The 20,895-nt window shown below is 37.1% G+C and overlaps 1 protein-coding gene across 1 annotated transcript in view; it reads right to left on the bottom strand.

Annotated features, from left to right (window-relative positions):
* The window catches only part of GPR158 (G protein-coupled receptor 158), a 446,391-nt gene that overhangs the window by 214,614 nt on the left and 210,882 nt on the right, over nucleotides 1-20,895 (bottom strand). Inside the window, exon 4 of the mRNA XM_069086327.1 lies at nucleotides 19,076-19,281. Within this exon, the coding sequence (XP_068942428.1) occupies nucleotides 19,076-19,281 (206 nt within the window). The remainder of the gene's footprint in view (nucleotides 1-19,075; nucleotides 19,282-20,895) is intronic.

Below are 20,895 nucleotides of genomic sequence, written 5' to 3'. Positions count from 1 at the left end.
TCCTTCAAGAAATTCTCAAGGAAAATAGCCCTGATATGCTAGAACCAGAGAGCAAAATAGAAATTGAAAAATTCACCAATTGCCTCTTGAATAATATCCCAAAAAGAAAACTACTAAGAATATCATAGCCAGATTCCAGAGCTCCCAGGTCAAGGAGAGAATATTACAAGCTGTCAGGAAGAAACAATTTGAGTGTTGTGGAAGCACAATCAGGATAACACAAGATCTAGCAGCTTCTACATTAAGGGATTGAAAGGCTTGGAATATGATATTCTGGAGATGAAAGCAGGTAGGATTAAAACCAAAAATCACTACCCAGCAAAGCTGAGTGTAATGCTTCAGGGGAAAATATGGTCATTCAATGAAATAGAGGACTTTCAAGTATTCTTGATGAAAAAACCAGAGCTGAACAGAAAATTTGACTTAGAAGCAAGAGAAGCAGGAGAAGGTAAACAGGAAAAAGAAATCATAAGGAATTTATTAAAGTTGAACTATTTACATCCCTACATGGAAAACAATATTTGTAACTCATGAGACCTTTCTCAGTATGAAGATAGTTGAAGGGAATATATGTGTGTATACATGCATATATGTCTATATGTGCACACCTACATATATGTGTATATACATATATGTGTGTGAATACATGTGTGTGTACATGTATACATAGAGGGCACAGGATGAGTTGAATATGAAGGGATGATCTCTAAAAAATAAAATTAAAAGGTGAGAGAGGAATATAATGAGAGAAGGAGAAAGGGAGAGATAGAATAGGCTAAATTATCTCATATAAAAGAGTCAAGAGAAAAATATTACAATGGAGGGGAAGAGCAGGAAGGTGAAAGGGAATGGGTCAACCATACTCTTATTGAATTTGGCTTAAGGAGGGAATAACATACACACTTAATTGGGTATATTACCCTACAGGAAAGTAGGGAGGAAGGGGATAAGAGAGAAAATGATAGAAGAAAGGGCAGATTGGGGGAGAGGGTAGTTAGAAGCACACACTTTTGAAAAGCGACAGGGTCCAATTACAAAATAGAATAAGTGGGGGGTGGGATAGGATGGAGGGAAATATAGTTAGTCTTTCATAATATATCTACTATGGAAACATTTTGCATAACGACACATGTACAACCTATATTGAATTGCTTATCTTCCCATTGGTGGTGAGTAAGGAGGGAAGAAGGGAAAGAATCTGGAAATCAAAGTTTTAAAAACAAATGTTAAAAAAAATGTTTTCTACTTGCAACTGGGAAATAAGATATACAGGCACTGGGGTACAGAAATCCTTCTTGCCCTACCAGAAAGTTAGAGGGGTCATGGGGGAGGATATAACAGAAAGCAGATGGGGGGAAGGGGTATTCAGTAGGCTCACTATTTTGGGATGGAGGAAGGGGAAAGACAGGGAGAAAAATTGTACCTAATTATCTTGTGGAAATGAATGTTGAGAACTAAAAATAAACAAATAAATAAATACTAAAAAAAAAATACACTTCCTCTAAAGCATGTTGACTTCTTTCCTGAACAATGTTCTCACATTAAGAGGATAGCAGTCAAGTTAAAATCTGTAGATTGTCAGAAAGTTGTGTGATACTTAGCACCCTCTTCTTCCTTTCTCACTACTCTGCTATTGTCACTGTATTAGCAGAAGAGAGCACATGGGACTACTTTTTTTTTTTTACTAGATCATTGCTAGAATAGTTTGTTGAGAGATTCTCATTCTGACCTGGCCTATATCACTACCTCCTCCTCTGCCACCATGGCTGTTCTCCCCCAGGGAGGATAAGGGACTTGCTCAAGATCATGCAAGTTGTAAGCATCAAAGGCAGGATTGGAACCCAGGACCTCTGACTCCAGTGCCAATGTCCTTTCCATTATTATAACAATTCCTTTAATTCACTTCTATTTCAATTCAATTCTAATTTTTCTTTGGAGTAGTCTGAGGGTAATTAGAGTTTGGGAAATTAATATCTTTTGCAGGGTATTTTGAAACAACACAGTCTCTGTTCATATGCCTTCTTGACATTCAGTGGAAAGAACACTGAATTTGAAGTCAAAACATGGGTTCAGTTCCCAGATCTGCTTCTTCCAGCCTGTGGCATCTTGGACCATCTGATTCACCTCTGTGGACCTCTGTTTCCTCATCTATAACATGAGGAGTTTGTACTGGGCAGCCTCTGGGATCCTTTCCAGCTCTACAATGGTACAGATCTCCATGAGTTTCATTTCTCTGGGCCTAAGTCGATCACAGTCACATGACTACATCAAAAAAGCATTACTGACTATATGACCTAAGAACAAGAATGAGAGAAGATGTCCAGTGTCTACTTTCCAGGGATAGAAGCACTGCTCTCTTTAGTGTTTATGTCCTTGTATGGTACAGCATTAAAACCACTGCACTAGAGAACAGAAGACATAAGGGTCTAAGTCTCATATAAATCACTGGCCGTATGATGAGGAACAAGCCACGTAAACTTTCTGAGTATTAGTTTTTTCATCTGTAACATGAGGATGGGGGGGTGGAGTAGGGAAGGGACTATGCATTTATTAAGCACTTACAATATGCCAGGTACTATGATATGCACTTTCAAATATTATCTCATTTGATCCTCACAACAACCCTAGAAGGAGGGTGTGATTATCACCCCCATTTTACAATTAAGGACATTGAAGCAAATAGAGACTACATGACTTGCTCAGACTCAAACAGTTAGTAAGTGTCTGAGATTGAATTCGAACTCAAGACTTCCTGACTCCAGACCCAGCACTCTATCCACTGTGCTACCAAGTTATCCCATGGGGATTATAACATTCCTGCTACCCAGTTTATAGATTTGTTGTAGGAAAAACATTTTGAAACTTGCTGTTATGTAGATGTTTTTCAGTCATCCTACTCTTCATGACCTCTTCTGAGCTTTTCTTGGCAAAGATATTGGAATTGTTTGCCATTTCCTTCTTCAGCTCATTTTACAAAAGGGGAAACTGAGGAAAGCAAGATTAAGTGACTTGCCCAGGATCACACAGCTAAGGGTCTGAGGCAAAATTTGAACTCAGGGAAATGAATCTTCTTGACTCCAGGCCTGGAGCTCTATCCTATGTGCCACCTAACTGACCTTTAAAACTTTGGATTTCTATTTCTATTTGAATTGTTATCACTATTATTGTCCCCATTTTATTTATGAGGAAACTGAGACTCAGGCAGACTAAGAGATTTGCTTATGGTTACACAGCAAGTGCCAGAGAAGTAGTGTTTGAACCTTATTCTTCCTAACTCCAAGTCCAACATGGCTACCTTTCCAATGGAAAAGCCTACCCTAGAATTATCAGAACACAGGTCTTTCTGATTCCAAGCCCTGTCCTTAATCTAACATACCACACTGCCTTTCAAAACAGCCTTTACACATGCCCCCATCCTATTTTCAGTGGTGAAAAGGAGACCATGTGTTTTAGAATTAGATGTCTAGATCTAATTCTAGGTGCTGTCTATTAAGAATTCAAGTTCTGATACTAAAAATAGTCTCCATTACTGAAATGTCAAAACTGATCACATTGGAATATCATCTTCTGACAAGAGAAAAAATTCACAAATCTCCCAAAGACCTCAACATGCATTGTAAGTCATTAGTTGTATAAATCAAATATTTTCAGGAAAAAAATAAAAATTTTAAAAAAATCTAAGTGAAATAAAATAAACCAGAAAGGTAAAGGAGATGAATAATCAAGCATGAAAGAGCTTTCAGGTCCTGAAGAAGACTTCACTTCTCCATGATCTTTGACAGCTCAGAAGTCACTTCTCTATTAATTAGAATTGACTTTCTGAACAGCTTACACTCTTGTGAACAGAAAGATAAGGGTTTTCTTTATGTTTCATAAACAAGAGATAAGGAAGATAAGAAAACAGTGGGAGAGAGCTAGAAAGCTTTGGCACCTAAACATTCCCATCACCAACAGGGGAACTTTGAAGTTTCTGGCAGAATTCCAAGGAATAAAGTGTCCCTGTAAGCAATATGCAGGTGTTATTATGGGAAATCTGAAAGGGGGAAAAAATGACACAAACTTTGTTTTCCTCTTTTTCAAATACATCTTCTAATTGCATTTTAATAGCAATGACAAATTGTCAAGAGTGTTGATTCATTTTCACTGGGATGGTGGAGGGGAACAAAAACAAGCATTTTTATTGTTTTGTTAGCCTAGCTTGGTCTGTCTTCTCTGAACCTAAGAAGTATGGTTAGACCAGGCTAGTCCTGGAGAATTGTGTCAACATTCATCCTCCAGTTATGACTCAAAATTCAATGTAGTTATGTTGCATTTTGTCCCAGAATCCCATTTCTTGATGGTCTCTCTCCATTTCAATTGAAGTTTCGGGGAGGAAATAACCACAAAGCAGAGAGAGTGAGGGAATAGGGCAAGGATAGATAAGAGAATCATTTTTAGAAAGGGATTCAAGAGAAATCAATCTACTCTAAGGTGATGGAAACAAGAAAAATCATAAAGAACAAGATAGCCATAAAAATAGTATTACATAGTATACCATAAAAAATAGTATTACATAATTTACTTTATATGTGCATTGGGTTGTTAGGAGAAAACAACTATGCATGAGACCGGAGGAGAAAGGGGTCCATCGTTGGATAACAGATTATCATTTTAAATCTTTGGGACATGAGTATCCTTCATGGTTCAGCTATTTACTTGCCTAAAGTCCAGGCTCTCTCTGCCCTGATCTCAAGGTCCCTTCTAATTCTATTATTCTGAGACCATGTAAAGAGAACAAAATATCCGAAGAGAAAAGGGATAATGGTGTTGGCACAATAACAGAGAGCTCTGATACCCTGGAGAGCCCTCTCTTGGCCTCTAGCTTAAGAAATACTTATCTAGAAAAGTGACATGGTATAGTGGACAGAAGGCAGACTTTGGAGTCAGGAACACCTGGGTTCAGGTCTTACATCTAATACAAGCTAATATGTGGAACCTTGGGAGAATCAATTCACCTCTCAGTGCTCCAGACAACTTAACCTCCCTTGGCCTCAGTTTCTTCATCAGGAAAATATTTTTGTATTAAAAGGGTGGTAGCATTCCACAGTGCTCTGAGTATTACAGTTTAGCCACAGCAGAGAGGAGAGAGAAAAACAGAGACAGAGACAGACAGAGAGAGAGAGCAATATCCGTGTATTGTTATTTATTGGTTTTAGAAATTTTATCTTTGGTGTTTTGGTACTAAATGGCCCCTTTATGGGCCCTTCTAGTTCTAAATTTGAAATATTATGGACTTTTTAGGAGGATAAGTTACAGAACAGTTGCCAATTTGCATTGATAAAAGAGGTTACCTCACTATGAGTCTCTTAAATGGTGAAATCACCAGTCCATACAAAAATATATATATAAAAACAATGGCTTACAAAAAATTTATTAAGAGATTCCAAGGTACATATGATGCAACATTCTTTCCACTCATACTTTTGCTGAGCAAGGTCCTCTCCCCAAACCACTGAAACAGCTAAAAAGGAATATAAATTAGTCATGGACCATCAGCCAAGACCCGAGAAAAAATAGGTTATTATAAAGCAAAACCTTTAATATGGATGCAAAGATTCATACTGTTATTTCTTTAAATTATCAATAGCATCACCACCAGGGTGATAAATGACTTTGGGGAGATCTAGTGAACACAGAATAAGCTGATAGCTTTTTAGAAGTGGTTGGAAGATTTGGATTTGCAAAGTCACATGTGGTCTCAGGGTAACAGCCAATGTGGGCTAAGTACAAAGGGATAAGGGGTCTCAAAGGTCCCTTCTAGCTGTGAGGTCCTGTGATAGAGTATATACATGTAAATGTATCATATAAATCTATCTATAACAATAACAGCAACAATAATAATAGCATTTATACAATTATTCCTTTCACATGGCATGGGTTAGGGGCATGCCCCCATCCCTGCCATCTGGAAAATCCATGTAAAATTTTTTGGTCCTCCCTTCATACCAGAAAAGAAGCCTGAATTATTATGATATCAAAAGATAAAATATGCTGATATTATACATATATTTTGCACACTTCTGAGTTTCTAAACTTTTTTCTGTGTCATCTTCTGGTCTTCGTGTGTTGTCTACAGTTTCCACAAAACTCTCAAAAAATTTCCATTTAATTTCTTATTCCAACCTATTATTTAATGAAGCCATCATGAGGAAAGCCACAACATGGAGGGAATAACTGTATAGCATTTTAATGTTTACAAAATGCCATACAGATGTTCTCTCATTTGATCTTCCCAATAACCCCATGAGACATGTTCTATTGTTATCCCCATGTGAAGATATGGGGATGATAATATTCTAGGCACTGACAAGAGTCATGGCTAGGGCCCAGCCTTGAGTTCAACATCGCTTCATAATCTCAAATGCTCTCCTCTTTACATTCATCTGTCAAGCTCCTTTCTAAGATGTGATGCTCAGCAGTAGACACAATACTTCAGATATATTCTGTCTAGGTCTTTCTCCATCTGACTGCATTTCTATTCATGTAGGATCTAATCTATAAACTACAGAACTTTGCTATAAGTCCTTTCCTCTAAGGCAGCTATAGCATTTTCACCTGAGAGCATGCAAGAGACCAGGATTCATATATTACGGCTTTTTCAATTTAGGTATTTTATCTTTGGTTATTAACAGCACATCATATGAGGACCTTAGTAATCCTTTTATTTACTCAAGACTAGGGAACCCTTCCCATGAGATAGCTGGCTATATGTGATTAGCTTAATTTTTCACCCTTCTACCTTTCATTTTTGGGAAGGCATGGATAGCAAGGGAACATTAGATTTCCTGTCACACATAGCATTTTCCACCAGAAACAAGCCAGGCCAAATATCTCTGACTCAGCAACAATAAGAGAGCATATTTCTTAAAAGTCCACCTAATCCGTGCTATGGTTAAATCATGATACTAAGAGCATTATGGAATGTTACCACCCTTTTGACACCATGGAAAGTGTACTGGGTTTGGATTCTGGGGTGCTGAACTTGAATCCTAACCCTCCATGTACTTCCTGCATCCCTTTGGTTCTGTCACTTAATCTCCCTGAGCTATAGCTTCCTCATACATAAAATGAAAGGACTGGGACAGATGGCCTCAGTTTTATAGGAAAACTTGTTTAAATTTCAAAATGGGGGTGCCACATACACTTCACTTCTACCCTAGGAATATAACCCTTCAGTAGGGACTTGACCTTCACTAAATTGAAGCAGTTCTGGGACAGCGAGGGAGAGTCTGGAAGTGGGACAGATTTGGGGAGAAGGGAGGTTGGGATTACCCTGAGTCTTGCTTGGGTTGGGATATTGGATACCTGGTATCTGAAGGCCTAGGTGGCATGACCTCCAATGGCTTTCAAGGGTACAGGCACTCTAGTATACAAGGCTTAGATAAAGAAGCAGTTATTGATGTAGTGATTATTTTCCCGTCTAAATGGGTCAAGGTGTGTTAGGTGAGAGGAGATAAGGGGAACTTCTGTAAGTAATAGCTTCCAACAGTTAAGAGATTCCTAGAAGGGTAAGAGTGACAACAAGGGCTGAGGTTTTATGGAAAGGAGAACCTTAGAATCTGAAAGAGAGGGACCAAAGTAGCAGTAGCGTAATAATACACATATATATGTGTGTGTGTGTATACAAATGTATGTATGTATGTATACACACACATATATATACATGTGTGCATACACATGTTTGTGTGTGTATATACATATATATTCTTCTATTGACCACTGTTTTCAGGTAAAGGCTTGAGTAGATAATTATTCTGATAATATTGTCACAGATGCAGATTTTTGGGGACTTCTCATTGGGATCTGCCTCTAGAACCTATAATACATTATTTTGACTGTCCTCCATGAGAGGGAATCACTTTTTTTGAGGATGGAATCAATTTTCAGGAGTAGAGAAGTCATTCAGGATCAAGGTGGGGGTGTGCGGATAATATGTATGATAAAACTGAATGCTCTCCTTGGATAAAATGTGAAGTGTGACTATAAAGTCATGGGCTGCTCATCTCGCATACCTATAACCTGACACCAACAATGATTCTCACAGAGCATTTGAAAGATGTTTTGGCAGCCTCAGTGGAAATAATGTAGAACCTTCCAAAGTAGCTACTCTGAAGGACCTCTTTTTATTAGGATATAAAATTCCTGGTGTGCTTGTTAAAAAGAGCACTTGCAGAATTCCATTACTTTATAGTGACACCTCATAATTAGCTAGCAAAACACCACCACTACAGCATTATATAATATGTCTTATTTGCTCAGTTTGGAGAACATCACTCTGTTTTAATTACAAGAGTCACCAATGGTTCACAGTATGCTTTTGGGCACATCTCAGGGCATCCATTTTTTCCATTTGTTGTTGAAGATTGTTGTTTCTTTCTTCCGGGGCATGAAGGAAGGCTCATGTATATTAATGTTGCAAATGTATTTAGAGACTTTAAGGAGAAAATTTATACAAATCATTTTTTTTAAATCAGCACATAATAAAAGGGTACTTCTAAAATTTTTATGCTTCCTTAGGAAAAATGAATTCCTATAAAGACACAAACATTATTCATTGCCCACACCAGTACTTTATTATTTAGTCTATTCTAGAGTGTGTTTTTGAAAAGAGGAATATGGAAGACTCTTTTAGGAATATGTAAACATTTGCATATTATTTGCAAATATACATTTAAAAGAAAGAGGAGGGCTTACTGAAAGCATCTGAAAAATGCAAATGATCAGTATTACATTAACAATTTTAATTCACAGAAATACAGCTTTGTATACATTAACAAAAAGGAACTTGCTTGAATGCGCCTAGAATTTTACCTCTTGTCTTCTCAATATCGTTCCTTGAAGGCAGTGGTTATTTGTTTGTTTTGCCTTTCTTTGTTTTTAATAATGGCTTGTTGACTGGCTGATGACAAGTTAAGGTACTGGGTTTTATTGTAAGTGAAAATAAACACCTCTGAATTGTAGATTTCTCAGGAAAGTACAGAACTTCAATTCTCAGTACGTACATTTCTTATATATGGTCTATACATGCTCAGTGCCACCATCTGAGAAAGACAACTAAAGGGGGCATGATTTCAAGAACAATAATAAGCAGTCCTCCCTTCCCCAAGAAAAGGAGCATGACTCCTCAAGTAGTTCCTGGAATACTTAAAAGTTTACCAAAGGGATTATATCTATACCCCATCCCTCTGCATGGCATGCTTACCAATAATTTAGATTTATTTCATGGTAATCAGTCTAATGTGAAAATCAGGTCATCTCCATTCAGGTTATTAGATCCAAGAAATCTTACCAGTGGCCATTAACTTTAGCAGGATGTCCTCTATAAAACCATAATTACTGTCATTGCTGATGATGACAACTTACATTTGTGTTATGCTGTAGGCATAGAGATGGCCGACCTGGGACAACATTAGCATAGGGAACTCTCAGTGAAGAAACTCCCCTTACTAGGGCACTTGGACATCTTTCTGCAAGGCATAGTCATAGACTTCACCTTCATCATTGTCTCCAAAAATTTATCTTCCTGTAAGATATAATCAATTCTGAAAATCATACCTCTTCAGGAGTCCCTGCACCTGGGCGCTCTCCCTCTGATTAGAAAGGTGGAGAGTGGACACAGGAGACCTCCTCCCAGATCCTCTACTTAAGGAGGGAATGCAATGAACCACCTAGGCTGCAGGACTTCAATATACCCCCCCCCCCATGAAATACCCTCTTCCCCTCCCCATTTTTGTTTCATTTTACATGTCTTTAGATTATGACCTCTTTGTGGGCAGGCATTATCTTGCCTTGAATTATCCTAATGCTTGCCACATAGTAGGTGTTTAATAAATGTTTATTGACTAACTGACCAGAGAATTGAGAGGTGCAGGTATATACAGTCATGTATCAAAGGCAAGACTTGAACCCAGGTTTTCCTAGATTCAAATACAGTTCTCTATCTACTATCCAAAATGCCTTTCATGTAACACTTTAAGGTTTAGAAAACATATTCCCTACAACTCTGTCAGCCAGGTAGGATGAGTATTATTATCCCCTTTATAGATAAAAAAAAGCTCAGTGTCAGAGAGGTTATTTGTTTTGCCTGTGGTCAAACCCCAGATATCCAGTATTGGAACCAGGATCCATAGGTCTGCCAATTCCAAATTCAGCATTCTTTCTACTATATGATGTGACCTCTGCAAAATGGTTAAAACTGACTTCTCCATAGTCTGTCACCAATTTTTGCCTATATTTGAAGAATTTTAACTCTGAAGAATTATCTGCTTTATTTTTGAGTGAAGAACAAAGCTGTGCTCTCTCTCTCTGACAATGCAATGCTTAGTCACCAGATTAAAAAGAGAGGATTAAAACGTCTAATTTCTAATAATAAAAATAGCTTTAAGAATGTAAAATATGTAACACACAGATGAGGTGAGTGAGCTCTGAGAAAGGAGAAGAAAGAAGTTGAAACTCAGGGCTTTTTCTTATCGGAATGAATTCGGGCCTCTCTTGGGCTTTGTTCCGTTTAATGCTAGCAAAATGATAATTTATTGAAAAAATAAATATGTGTTCAGGAATGTATGTGTCTTTGAATGGACACAATGTGCATTTGGTGGCAGGGGAGGAAGGTTAGGGGTGCAACCTTTCAAAAAAGATGAAATTACTTCAAGCACTTTGAGAGTAACTTAAACTGAATACTTTTGGGAGAAAGAAAGGAAGATGAATACAGACTGTAAGTACTAAATTTCACTTGAAATATACTTAGGTTTGAGCACTTGGGGAAAAGCACCTGTCACAACACATTTTAGATTATGTCAAGCTCAAAATATTTGAGGACAAGGTAGCAGATCTTGCAAGGGGATGACAGCCCCCAGAATCACACCCCTGATAGAAATGTCATCTGCTCATTTGAAAAGTGACTGGATATTGACATCATATTTTAGGAAGCAAAATGGTCACAAAGCAAAATTATGAAAATGGACAAAGGTGTCTCATCATCCCCTGGGTATCTGAAGTTCATGAAATCCTCTTAAGTGGCAAAGGGATAAAATTATGATGATTGAAGAATAGGCAATTAGGTTGATTTTTTAAGGAGATGTTTCTCTCTAAATCATATCACACTAACCCCCATAATTTTAAGGTTGCCACTTTGAGAATCACAAAATGATTTCCCTAAAGACTATCAGGGTATGGAGGTTAACCTCAATTATTAAAGGTTGTGCCAACTGATTATGGCACAAATACAAAAGCTGAAAAGTTTTAGGAATGAATCAGTGGCAGATTGTATACCTCTTATCCAAGAATCAGCCTGTTTGGTGAAGCAAGAAACCATATTGGCCACCAGGTGATGAATTTTTCAGCCATATCAATACTCAAAGATTATCTACCAGGTCACAAATGGGCTGTGATTTGCATTAGTGAAGGAAATGTTCACCCTGTTAAACCCATGGCTCCTTAAAACACTAAATATTAAGACCTACAGATGATTATTTGACAATGATTTGGGAAAATATTGTCACCCCACTCCACTCTTAGGTGCAGTCCAAATTCATCATTCAAAGTTATATCCTACATGAAAAATAGTTAAGGAAAACAAAAGAAATTGAAATAAATGTTTCATATGACCACTGAACTGTAGAGTAGGAAGGGACTCTATTTTAGGATTTAGGACAGATAGGTGATGCAGTGGATAGAGCACAGGGCTTGGAGTCAGGAAGACCTGAGTTCAAATCCGGCCTTGGACATTTACTAGCTACATGACCCTGGGCAAGTCACTTAACCTCTGCTTGCCTTAATCCACTGAAGAAGGCAATGGTAATTACTTAAATAAATTTATTTATTTATTATTAATATAGTACTTTTGCCAAGAAACCGCCAAATAGGATCACAAAGAGTAGATGTGACTCAAAAAGACTGAACAACATTGACAAGCTCAAAGCAATCAATCAATCAATAAGAATTTGTTGAGTGCTTATTATTTGTTAACCACTATGTTCCCAGGACATAAAAAATGTTTTGAACAATGGAAGATGAAGAAGACTGAGTCTCAGAGACTTAGTGATTCATTTATTGTCATACTGGTAGAAAGCAGAGGGGATTCTGATTCTAGAATCCAGGTCCTCTAATTCTAGTTACCATTTTTTCTACTATACCAGGCATGTGATGTATCTGTCACAAGACTAAAAACCAACATAAACTCCAAAGAGCAGCTTGTGGGGAGAAAAACACTAACAATCTTAGCTGCACCCTCTTCATCTTTCCTCTCTAAGGCATGTAGAGAAAATGCAAGTGGACATCTGGCATCTAGCTTTGGCACAAGCTCCTAAGAACAAAATTCACAAACCTTCAGGGTTGGGAACCCTGCCCTGATTAGAATATAGTCCAGAGAAAACCTTTCAAAAATTAAAAAAAGGAATTAAAACCAAAGATCTTTTTTTTAAAATAGCAAATAATACAACTAAGGAGTTTTGTCATGTTTTCTTCTTCTAAATCTCAAACTATCCTTCCTGACACAAAGACTTAGCACTTGCCTTTCTGAGCCCTAGCTTTAGCAGTCCTAACTTTAAGAATGTGTGAAGAAGTAAATAAATAGATGGGTAAGTAAATAAGTGAATGAATGAACAAATGACTGAATAAAAATATAATCAAGTAAGTTAATAAATAAGTGTTTTGATGATAACTAATTGCTAGCATTCATATAGCATTCTATATATTTGATCACTGTACTATTTGCAAAAAAAAAACTTTACAAATAGTATCTTGTTTTAGTCTCACTACAATCCTGTATGGTAGGTTCTTTTATCATCTCCATTTTATAGAAGAAGAAACTGAGGCAGGCAGCAGTTAAATGACTTACCCAGAGTCATATAATTAGTAAGTATGTGAGGCTGGATTTAAACTCAGATCTTCTGACTCCAAGTCCAACACTCTGTCCATTGCACCACCTGATATATACATGACCCTTAAAAATAACAATTTCAAAATTCAACAAGTTCTTCTTTGGATAATGTCCAATTATCCTAAATCCTGTAAAATAGCAGCCAAATTTTCTTATATTGGAAGAATTTTTTCTTAATAAATAAAGCTATGTATTATGTTCAGCTAGAAGCTCCAGCTCCTTTCAAGTCCTTTTGCCTCATCAGGATGTGGAGGTAACTGGGAGTTACTGAAGGAGATACCAGTAGAACATGGACTCTGGTACATACATTAGGTTGAAAAAGACTTCATGTTCAGGCCTGACAAGGAATTACTGGCATGTCATCAACCTAGCTAAGTGTAGAGTAGCTCCATCACCAAACTGGCTCCAGAAGCAATTCCTTTTTCAAATAAGACAACCCTGGCCTATTATTTGGTTGAGCTTGTCAATGTTGTTTAGGCTTTTTCAGTCATAACCTACTTTTTGTGACCCCATGTGGGGTTTTCTTGGCCAAGATCCTAGAGTGGTTTGTCATTGCCTTCTCCAGTTGATTAAGGCAAACAGAGGTTAAGGGACTTGCCCAGAGTCATGTCCTATATGAGAGTAGCTCGAATGCCCCCTGAAAAGATGGGTGAAGGAATTTACATTCCATTAGAGGAAAACAGTACACATAAGGGAGTGATGAATAGGGAACAGTATTTTGGAGAAGGATGTTAGAGAGTACAGTTATTGGAGTAATAGGGTAATTGATTGAGATGTCCACACTGGGAATTTGATTTGATTACTGTGTTGATTTGATTACTGCTCTCAGAGTTCAAGTTGGAAAAGATGAATAGGGTGGTGGGAGGGGAAAATAATGGTTGGCTATGTATGGCACAGAGACTGTCAGCAAGAAGCATAATTAAGCTTAAGAGAGGACAAAACGAAGTGAAATGCTCATCAGAGCCCTGAGGGGGGGACCCTCAGTTCCGGACGGAGGTGGAGGCTGGAGCTGTGGGCAACATGACATACAAATGAGATGCTGCTAGCAATGGTGAAAATGATGGCAATGACTGACAACACTAATATCTGATCTTCTTACAATGTCAGGTTTACCTTTTTAGGGCAGGTCTAAGGCTCTGGAGTTTTGACATTATCTTCTTCTCAATGGCATATAGATTTCCTAATTAAAGTGAATCTGAATTCTTCCAGTTTTGAAGTTGTCTGGGGAATCCTACTCTCATAAATTTTTGATAAAATCAGAAGCACCACTGGGTGTCCTAGAATTCTACACATGAAATCACCTTTCCAAAATTCACCCCCTCCCTGACAACAGCTTCACCAGCTAGACTCCCCAAGAGGGCATCAGCCTTATTCACCTGGAGTTTTACTTAGCACATGTTCTGACAGCTGGGACCACAGGTATGAGTCAATGAATAGCAATTCCTACCTAGCTCTTGATTAGGATACTCAAAACCCTCCAAAACCTTAATCCTAAAAGGGAGTAGAGAGTGGACTTCAGTGCCAGGTAGGTCAGTACTGTCACATATCTTGCTGGAGCAGAATGAAAGGTACAAGTTGCACCATTCATACTTGTCCTACTCCCAGAATAAGTTTGTTCCTACTATGCACATATTCCTACCCCTCCTGGAATCTATTGTCCCATTTCCTAACTGCTTTTGAGTTTGAATAAAGGTAAACTAAAGGAAGTATTCTTTTTTTTAAGGGAAGCATTCTTAATAATGAAATACTAAACATAAATTATGGTGCATTTCATGTAGGACAAATGAAGATACCAGATTAGCAAAGTCATTTCATTGAAATACAAAACAAATTATAAACCTATTAGTGGAAAATATTGGCATCTGCATTTGTGTCATTAGAGTGGATATTAAAATGTCATGATTTACTTTTATAGAAATTAATAAGAAAAATTAAATCACATGCTATCTTAAAAAATCTCATTTTCCAAGCCATAAATGAGCACTGTTGGCAGGGTTTTTTTGTCTATTAAGATCTAATTTAAGAACAAAACAAAAAAATTAGTTACATGGTGAAAAAAATAAAATAATAAAACAAAACAGATGATGCATGTTCACATTTTCTGTCACAATCAAATCATTTTTTAACTTCTAAACTCAAACAGAAAGTATTAAATTCACTCAGAAGAAGCCCAGGAGAAGATTGTTTTCAGAAATGCAATAAATTGCTATTGCTCACAGTATATCTCCCTTTTATTCAACATCTAGTCCAGAAATAAATTGTGTTAACACCTAACATTATTAAGTTGTTAGAAATCATGCACTCCCTTCTGAATAACTAATAGAAAATATGCTAAGTGTCATAACATGCGGTATAAAACCTGTAGAAGTAATTTCAAAATATTTAATATCAACATCTTATAAATAAAAATATAAATATTCTTTTTTACCAAATGATTACTTTGCCAGAACACTTCCTTTTCCGAAAACCACACTTCTCCATCATCTACAATTTACTGACACATCTTTCATCCAAGGGTACTAGGGAAAATGCATATCATTAGTCTCTCTAATATTTAGCCAAAATTAAGAAGATATATATGTATGTATATACATATATAGAGCTTCTTAAAATTTAGAGCAAATGTATATATATATATATATATATATATATATATTTGCTCTAAGTTTTACAAAGCATTTCATACAAAACAATATGGTAAGTGAGGAAATGTAGGCAGGTGAGACATGCAGTGGAAAGAGTGCTAGACGTAAAGTCAGGAAGGCCTGAGTTCAAATCCAGCCTTATACACTTCATAGTCATGTGACTCTGGACAAATTACTTAACCGCAGTTTGCCTCAGTTTCCTCAACTGTAAAATGGGGATAATAACAGCACCTACTGTACAGTTGTGACGATCAAATGAGATACTAGTTGCAAAGAGCTTAGCACAGTGTCTGGGGCATAATAGGTGCTCAATAATCAATAAACATTTATTAATAAAAATAAATGCTTATTCCTTTCCCTCTACTTCCCTAAATACCATCCTCATTTTATAGCTGAGGCAATTAAGACTCCTTCATAGACTCTTTCTTCTGTACACTATTGTCTGATTCCATGGTCCAAATCCCAAGTTGTCATAAACCAATTTCTATCTTAAAACAACTAGGAATTACCTACAGGATGAAGGACTTAAATGAAGTCAGAGAAAAGTACTTATAAAAATAGCTTTGGAAAGGAATTCAGAAAACATTTCATCCAACTTCCTCATTTCAGAGATGAGAAATCTAAGACCCAGAGAAGTTAGATGATTTATTCAGTCATACAGCTAATCATTTCACATTTCTCTCCTCCCCAAATGATACTTTTTTTTTTGGAGGGGGAAGGTAGGGCAATTGGAGTTAAGTGACTTGCCCAAGGTTACACGGCTAGTTTTTTGTGTTAAGTGTCTGAGGCCAGACCTGAACTCAGGTCCTCCTGACTCCAGAACCGGTATTTAATGGCTGCCCCCAAATGATACTTCTTTCATGTCTCAAAGATCTGCAATTTCATTTATATTTCTACTTTTTCCACTGGGGACTTAATAAATATTGGCTGAATTGAATTAAATGCAATTCCATCTATACCTTAGGAAGTGGGTCTTTATGAATTGCTGTACTCACAAAAAATTCATCTTCTGGTACACACCCCATTGGTGATGAAACTCTCTGAACTTAACTAATCACTCTCATTCTCCTATTCTTCTTCCCCTACTTATGACTGATCTCTTTCTACCAAGCACATTAGCCCATCTGGGGAAGGCATTTTAAGCCTTACCAGCCCTCTGGCACAAGTTTCAAGAACACAGGTCATCTCAGTGATCTATCATAGTAAGATGCCAGTAGAAGCTAAAAATAAATCTAATCATAGTATCTAGTCCTCAGAAGGGCCTCATTCCATTTTACAGGTAAATAAACTGGAAATCAGAGAAGTTGTGACTTGTCCAAGGTCAAAAGTAATAAGTAGCAGAACTGAGATTTGAACCTAGGTCTTCTAACTCCAGATACATGCTTTATATTATACAATGCTGACTCTGACCATAGTGGATTAATTTTTTTACAACCTGTCACTTGTTAGTCACTTTACAAGACTATATAAAATTTTATACACACTTTGTTGCAAATGAATAAATAAGTAAATGAAGGGTAAGTCTTCATTAAATGAACAACAATTTGCACTTCCTAAGCAACTGAGAACCTGATTTTAATTTACTCCTGCATGAAGATCTGTTAATGATATTTAAGACAGCTATTAAAAGTCTATATCATTTACATAATGGGAAAAACCTCATTGACTCTCAGGGGAGTTCTCTTATGCTAACACCAGGGTCCATCATAGATGCCAATTCCCAGAGTTTTTCTCCATAATGGAAACACTTCCGAAATCCAAAGAGTTTTGTAGTTTGAATCAATCTGAACCATTTCAAAAACAATGAAAGACTTTAATGAATTCAGTGTGGCAGAGGGAAGAAAATTTTTGACTGCTACTTTCTCCCAGAATTTTAGGTTTTTGGATTTTGAATTTTTATTTCTTCTAAAATGAAGAGACATTCACTATTCCAACCCCAAGGGGTCAGGGCCCCAAAGTTTACAAAATGGGTGACTGACTGGATAATGCTATTCAGAAACCTGTTTATTTCCATGGCAGACATAAATACAGAGAGTTATAAACTACAGACTCATTTTTCATCTTGGTCTACATGTCTCCAGAAAAGACCTCATTGGCTAAATTTCTGAAAAGTTATTGAGACTACTATCTGGGGTTACTTTTATCTAAGACACTAGAGAAAGATCTCCCCAAGTTATCTAAATTCATTTTCCAAAAATACAGATGCTCAAAGTATATAATTATCCAGGTGCCATCTTCAATGATGGCTGAGTGAGCTCCTAAAGAAAGGATGAAAAACACAGTAAGTGCTTTTCTTTTCTTTTTTTTTTAAGCAATTGGGGTTAAGTAACTTGCTCAAGGTTACACGGCCAGGTGTTTCTGGGTGGGTGCTAAGTATCTGAGTCCAGATTCGATCCCAGGTTATCCCAACTCTGGGGCCAGTGCTCTTACTCGCTGTGCTACCTGGCCGCCCCATGCTTGGATGGAATAAACACATGCTGGTCCTCTTTCACTGAACATCCCAGTCAGTATGCACAGAGTGTATACATGTGCACAGTCTTGTTGTGAAGATGAAATGAGATGATTTTGTAACGTGCTTAGCATAGTGTCTGGTACATAATAGGTACTTGAAGATAAATAATTAATCAATAAATATTAATAATAAATATTTTTCCATTCACTTCCCTAAATATTATACATATAGAAAAATGATGCTATTTTCAGAGGGAAGGAGAAGGGAGTCAACATTTAAATAGACCTATTGTATGGCAGTTGCTGTGCTAAGCACTTTACAAATTTTATCTAATTTGAAACAACAACCCTGCAAGAAAGGTGCCATTGTCTCCATTTCATAATTGAGGAAAATGAGGGAAACAGAGGTTAAGTGACTTGCCTAAGATCACATGGTAAGTGACTGAGGCCAAATTTGAACTCGGGTCCAAAAGATAGGGAAGTTTCTTTGACTTTGAGGTAATTCAGTTCTAAGTTAAATGAGGGTAAATACTTAAGAGAGTAAGACTTTAAGGACCTAATGAAGTTTTATTGCATTAATCATATTCCTACTGGTGAGTGAAAGAAAGGATGTCTAAATCAGTCCAATTGCATAAAGGTGGTCTTGTGGGAAAGGGGAAGGAGCAGTTGAGTGGTATAGTGTACAGAGTGCCAGGTCTGGAGTCAGGAAAACTCATCTTCCTGAGTTCAGATGTGGCCTCAGACACTTCCTAGCTATGTGACCCTGGGCAAGTCACTTAACCCTGTTTGCTCCAGTTTCCTCATCTGTCAAATGATCTGGAGAAGGAAATGGCAAATCACTCCAGTATCTCTGCCAAGAGAACTCCAAATGGGGTCATGGAGAGTCAAACAAGACTGAAAACAACTGAACAAGAAGAAAAGAGAAAGAGTCCATGTGCTTTCTTGTAAAACACTTGGAAGCAAAAGATACATAAACTACCAAAAGCATACTCCCTTTACTTCTCTGCCTCCCCAACTGCAAGTCCCCCATATGGATTGGTCCAAGCATATTTACAAGTACCTTTGCTTTGCGAAAGTGGTAGACAACCAACATGCTAATGAAATCGAGCAGCATACACAGGATTTGGAAGGAGATGATGGCCAGCCGCAAATACTTGTCCTCTTGTGCAGAGCAGGGTCTGTCATCAGCACAAAAGGAGCAGCCTTCCCTGCATGGCAAGCAGATGTGGACTTCCTCCAGCTTCTCATCTCCAGCAAAATGGTGATCTGAAAGTTCCAAAGAGACCCCCAGTGTTAGCGGGAAGGCAGATCAAGTTAGCAGGGGAGCCAAAAGTCAGAACCCATTTTTCATTCCTGCCTGTTCTCAACTATTTAGACCAAAAGCAGACATGCTATTCCCCAAGTACACTCTAGGCTTTCTCCCTAAGGAAATTCTATTTTCATCATTATTTTAAATAGCCCAAATCTGGGTTTTCCCATTGTTTCCTATTTGTCCTCAAATGGGTTTCCAGAGTGATCAAAGATCACACAACACGCAACAAACTAAAGAAAACTCCTAAGGAAAGGACACCTTTCCTCCCAGAATCCCTTCTTCCCAAGGGCTGGGACATAATAGATCTTTAGTATTTACTTGCTTATTCGTTCTTTCATCAAACATTTATTGTTTATCAGTGAATGAATGCTTATTAACCAGCTGATCAAGAGCAGGGAGTAAGGGAGCCGATTACGCCTACATCACAGCCAAGAATATCCCACACTGTCAGAGCTCCTTGACCTACATGGCATAGAATCTGAAAAGAGGCTTTGATTGCTCTTTAATTCAGCAAAAATGCCATCAACTAAGTTCATTAGCTCTAAATTGGATAAAATGGTACTTAATCAACACTCGTTCACTATGCAATTGCCTGATGATGGTGTATCCCTTGCCGAGAGCACAATCCATACTTATGGACTATTGGCATCATTTCCCCCTTTGCTTTCTCAAAGAACACTTCCCTACTATAACTGAATGCTATTGATCCTTTCTCAGAGTACATACAGATTCTTGCATCTCAGTTATCTAACAACTTCTAGCCCAAGTCCAATAGGCAGAGAAGCTTTACTCTTTGGTTGGATCTAGTTTTAACTAATATTATATATATATATATATGTATATATATATATTCATTATTATCAATTAATTCATTAATTGAATTAAAAGTTCATTAATATCAAATATGCAAAGATACTTTTTTATACTTTGTATGAAACATACACAGAAGTGAGTCTATAGCAAATACAACATACAGAAAAACCTTGAAACATTTGGTACTTCTAATAATGTTTTAACATTTAAAGTAGGATTTTATTTAAAAGTAAAAGAACTTATTTTTTTCAATAATATTAATTCCTTCTGTTTTTCATCTTCAGTATCTGCCCTTCTACTGGTTCCTGTCCTGCAATTATATATAATAAAAACTACTTAGTACCAGAATGTCTGAAACTCTCAGGTACTAGTGTTAGATAGGAAAATACCAGAAGTTGGGATGAATATGGACTGAGTGAAGACCATGCTCTGAAAATTGTTTTCAAAACAAAGCTCCAATATTCATGTGTTTTACTGTATTTGTCCTTTCTCCTAAGAGATTAATACAACAGAAAATGTCCTGGTTCACTGGACTTTTGCAAACAAAGCCAAATTTGTCTTTCTTGCATTTTTGCAGCCATGATATAAACTGTCCAACAATGTCTTTTTAAAAAGCATAGGTATTTGAGGAGATAAACAAATCCAAAACTAAAAGTACAAATAATTTTGAATAGAAACATAATAGATGGATAGGAAGATAGGCAGACAGAAAGATGGTGGATAGATGGAGGGATAGAAAGAAAGAAAGAAAGAAA

The sequence above is a fragment of the Petaurus breviceps genome, unplaced genomic scaffold (assembly GCF_028583685.1).
Source record: "Petaurus breviceps papuanus isolate PSGF00001 unplaced genomic scaffold, PetGlider_PUasm1.0 178, whole genome shotgun sequence".
Classification (NCBI taxonomy): domain Eukaryota; kingdom Metazoa; phylum Chordata; class Mammalia; order Diprotodontia; family Petauridae; genus Petaurus; species Petaurus breviceps.
Note: the sequence above shows the minus strand (reverse complement) of the source record. Positions and strands in the feature narration are given on the sequence as shown.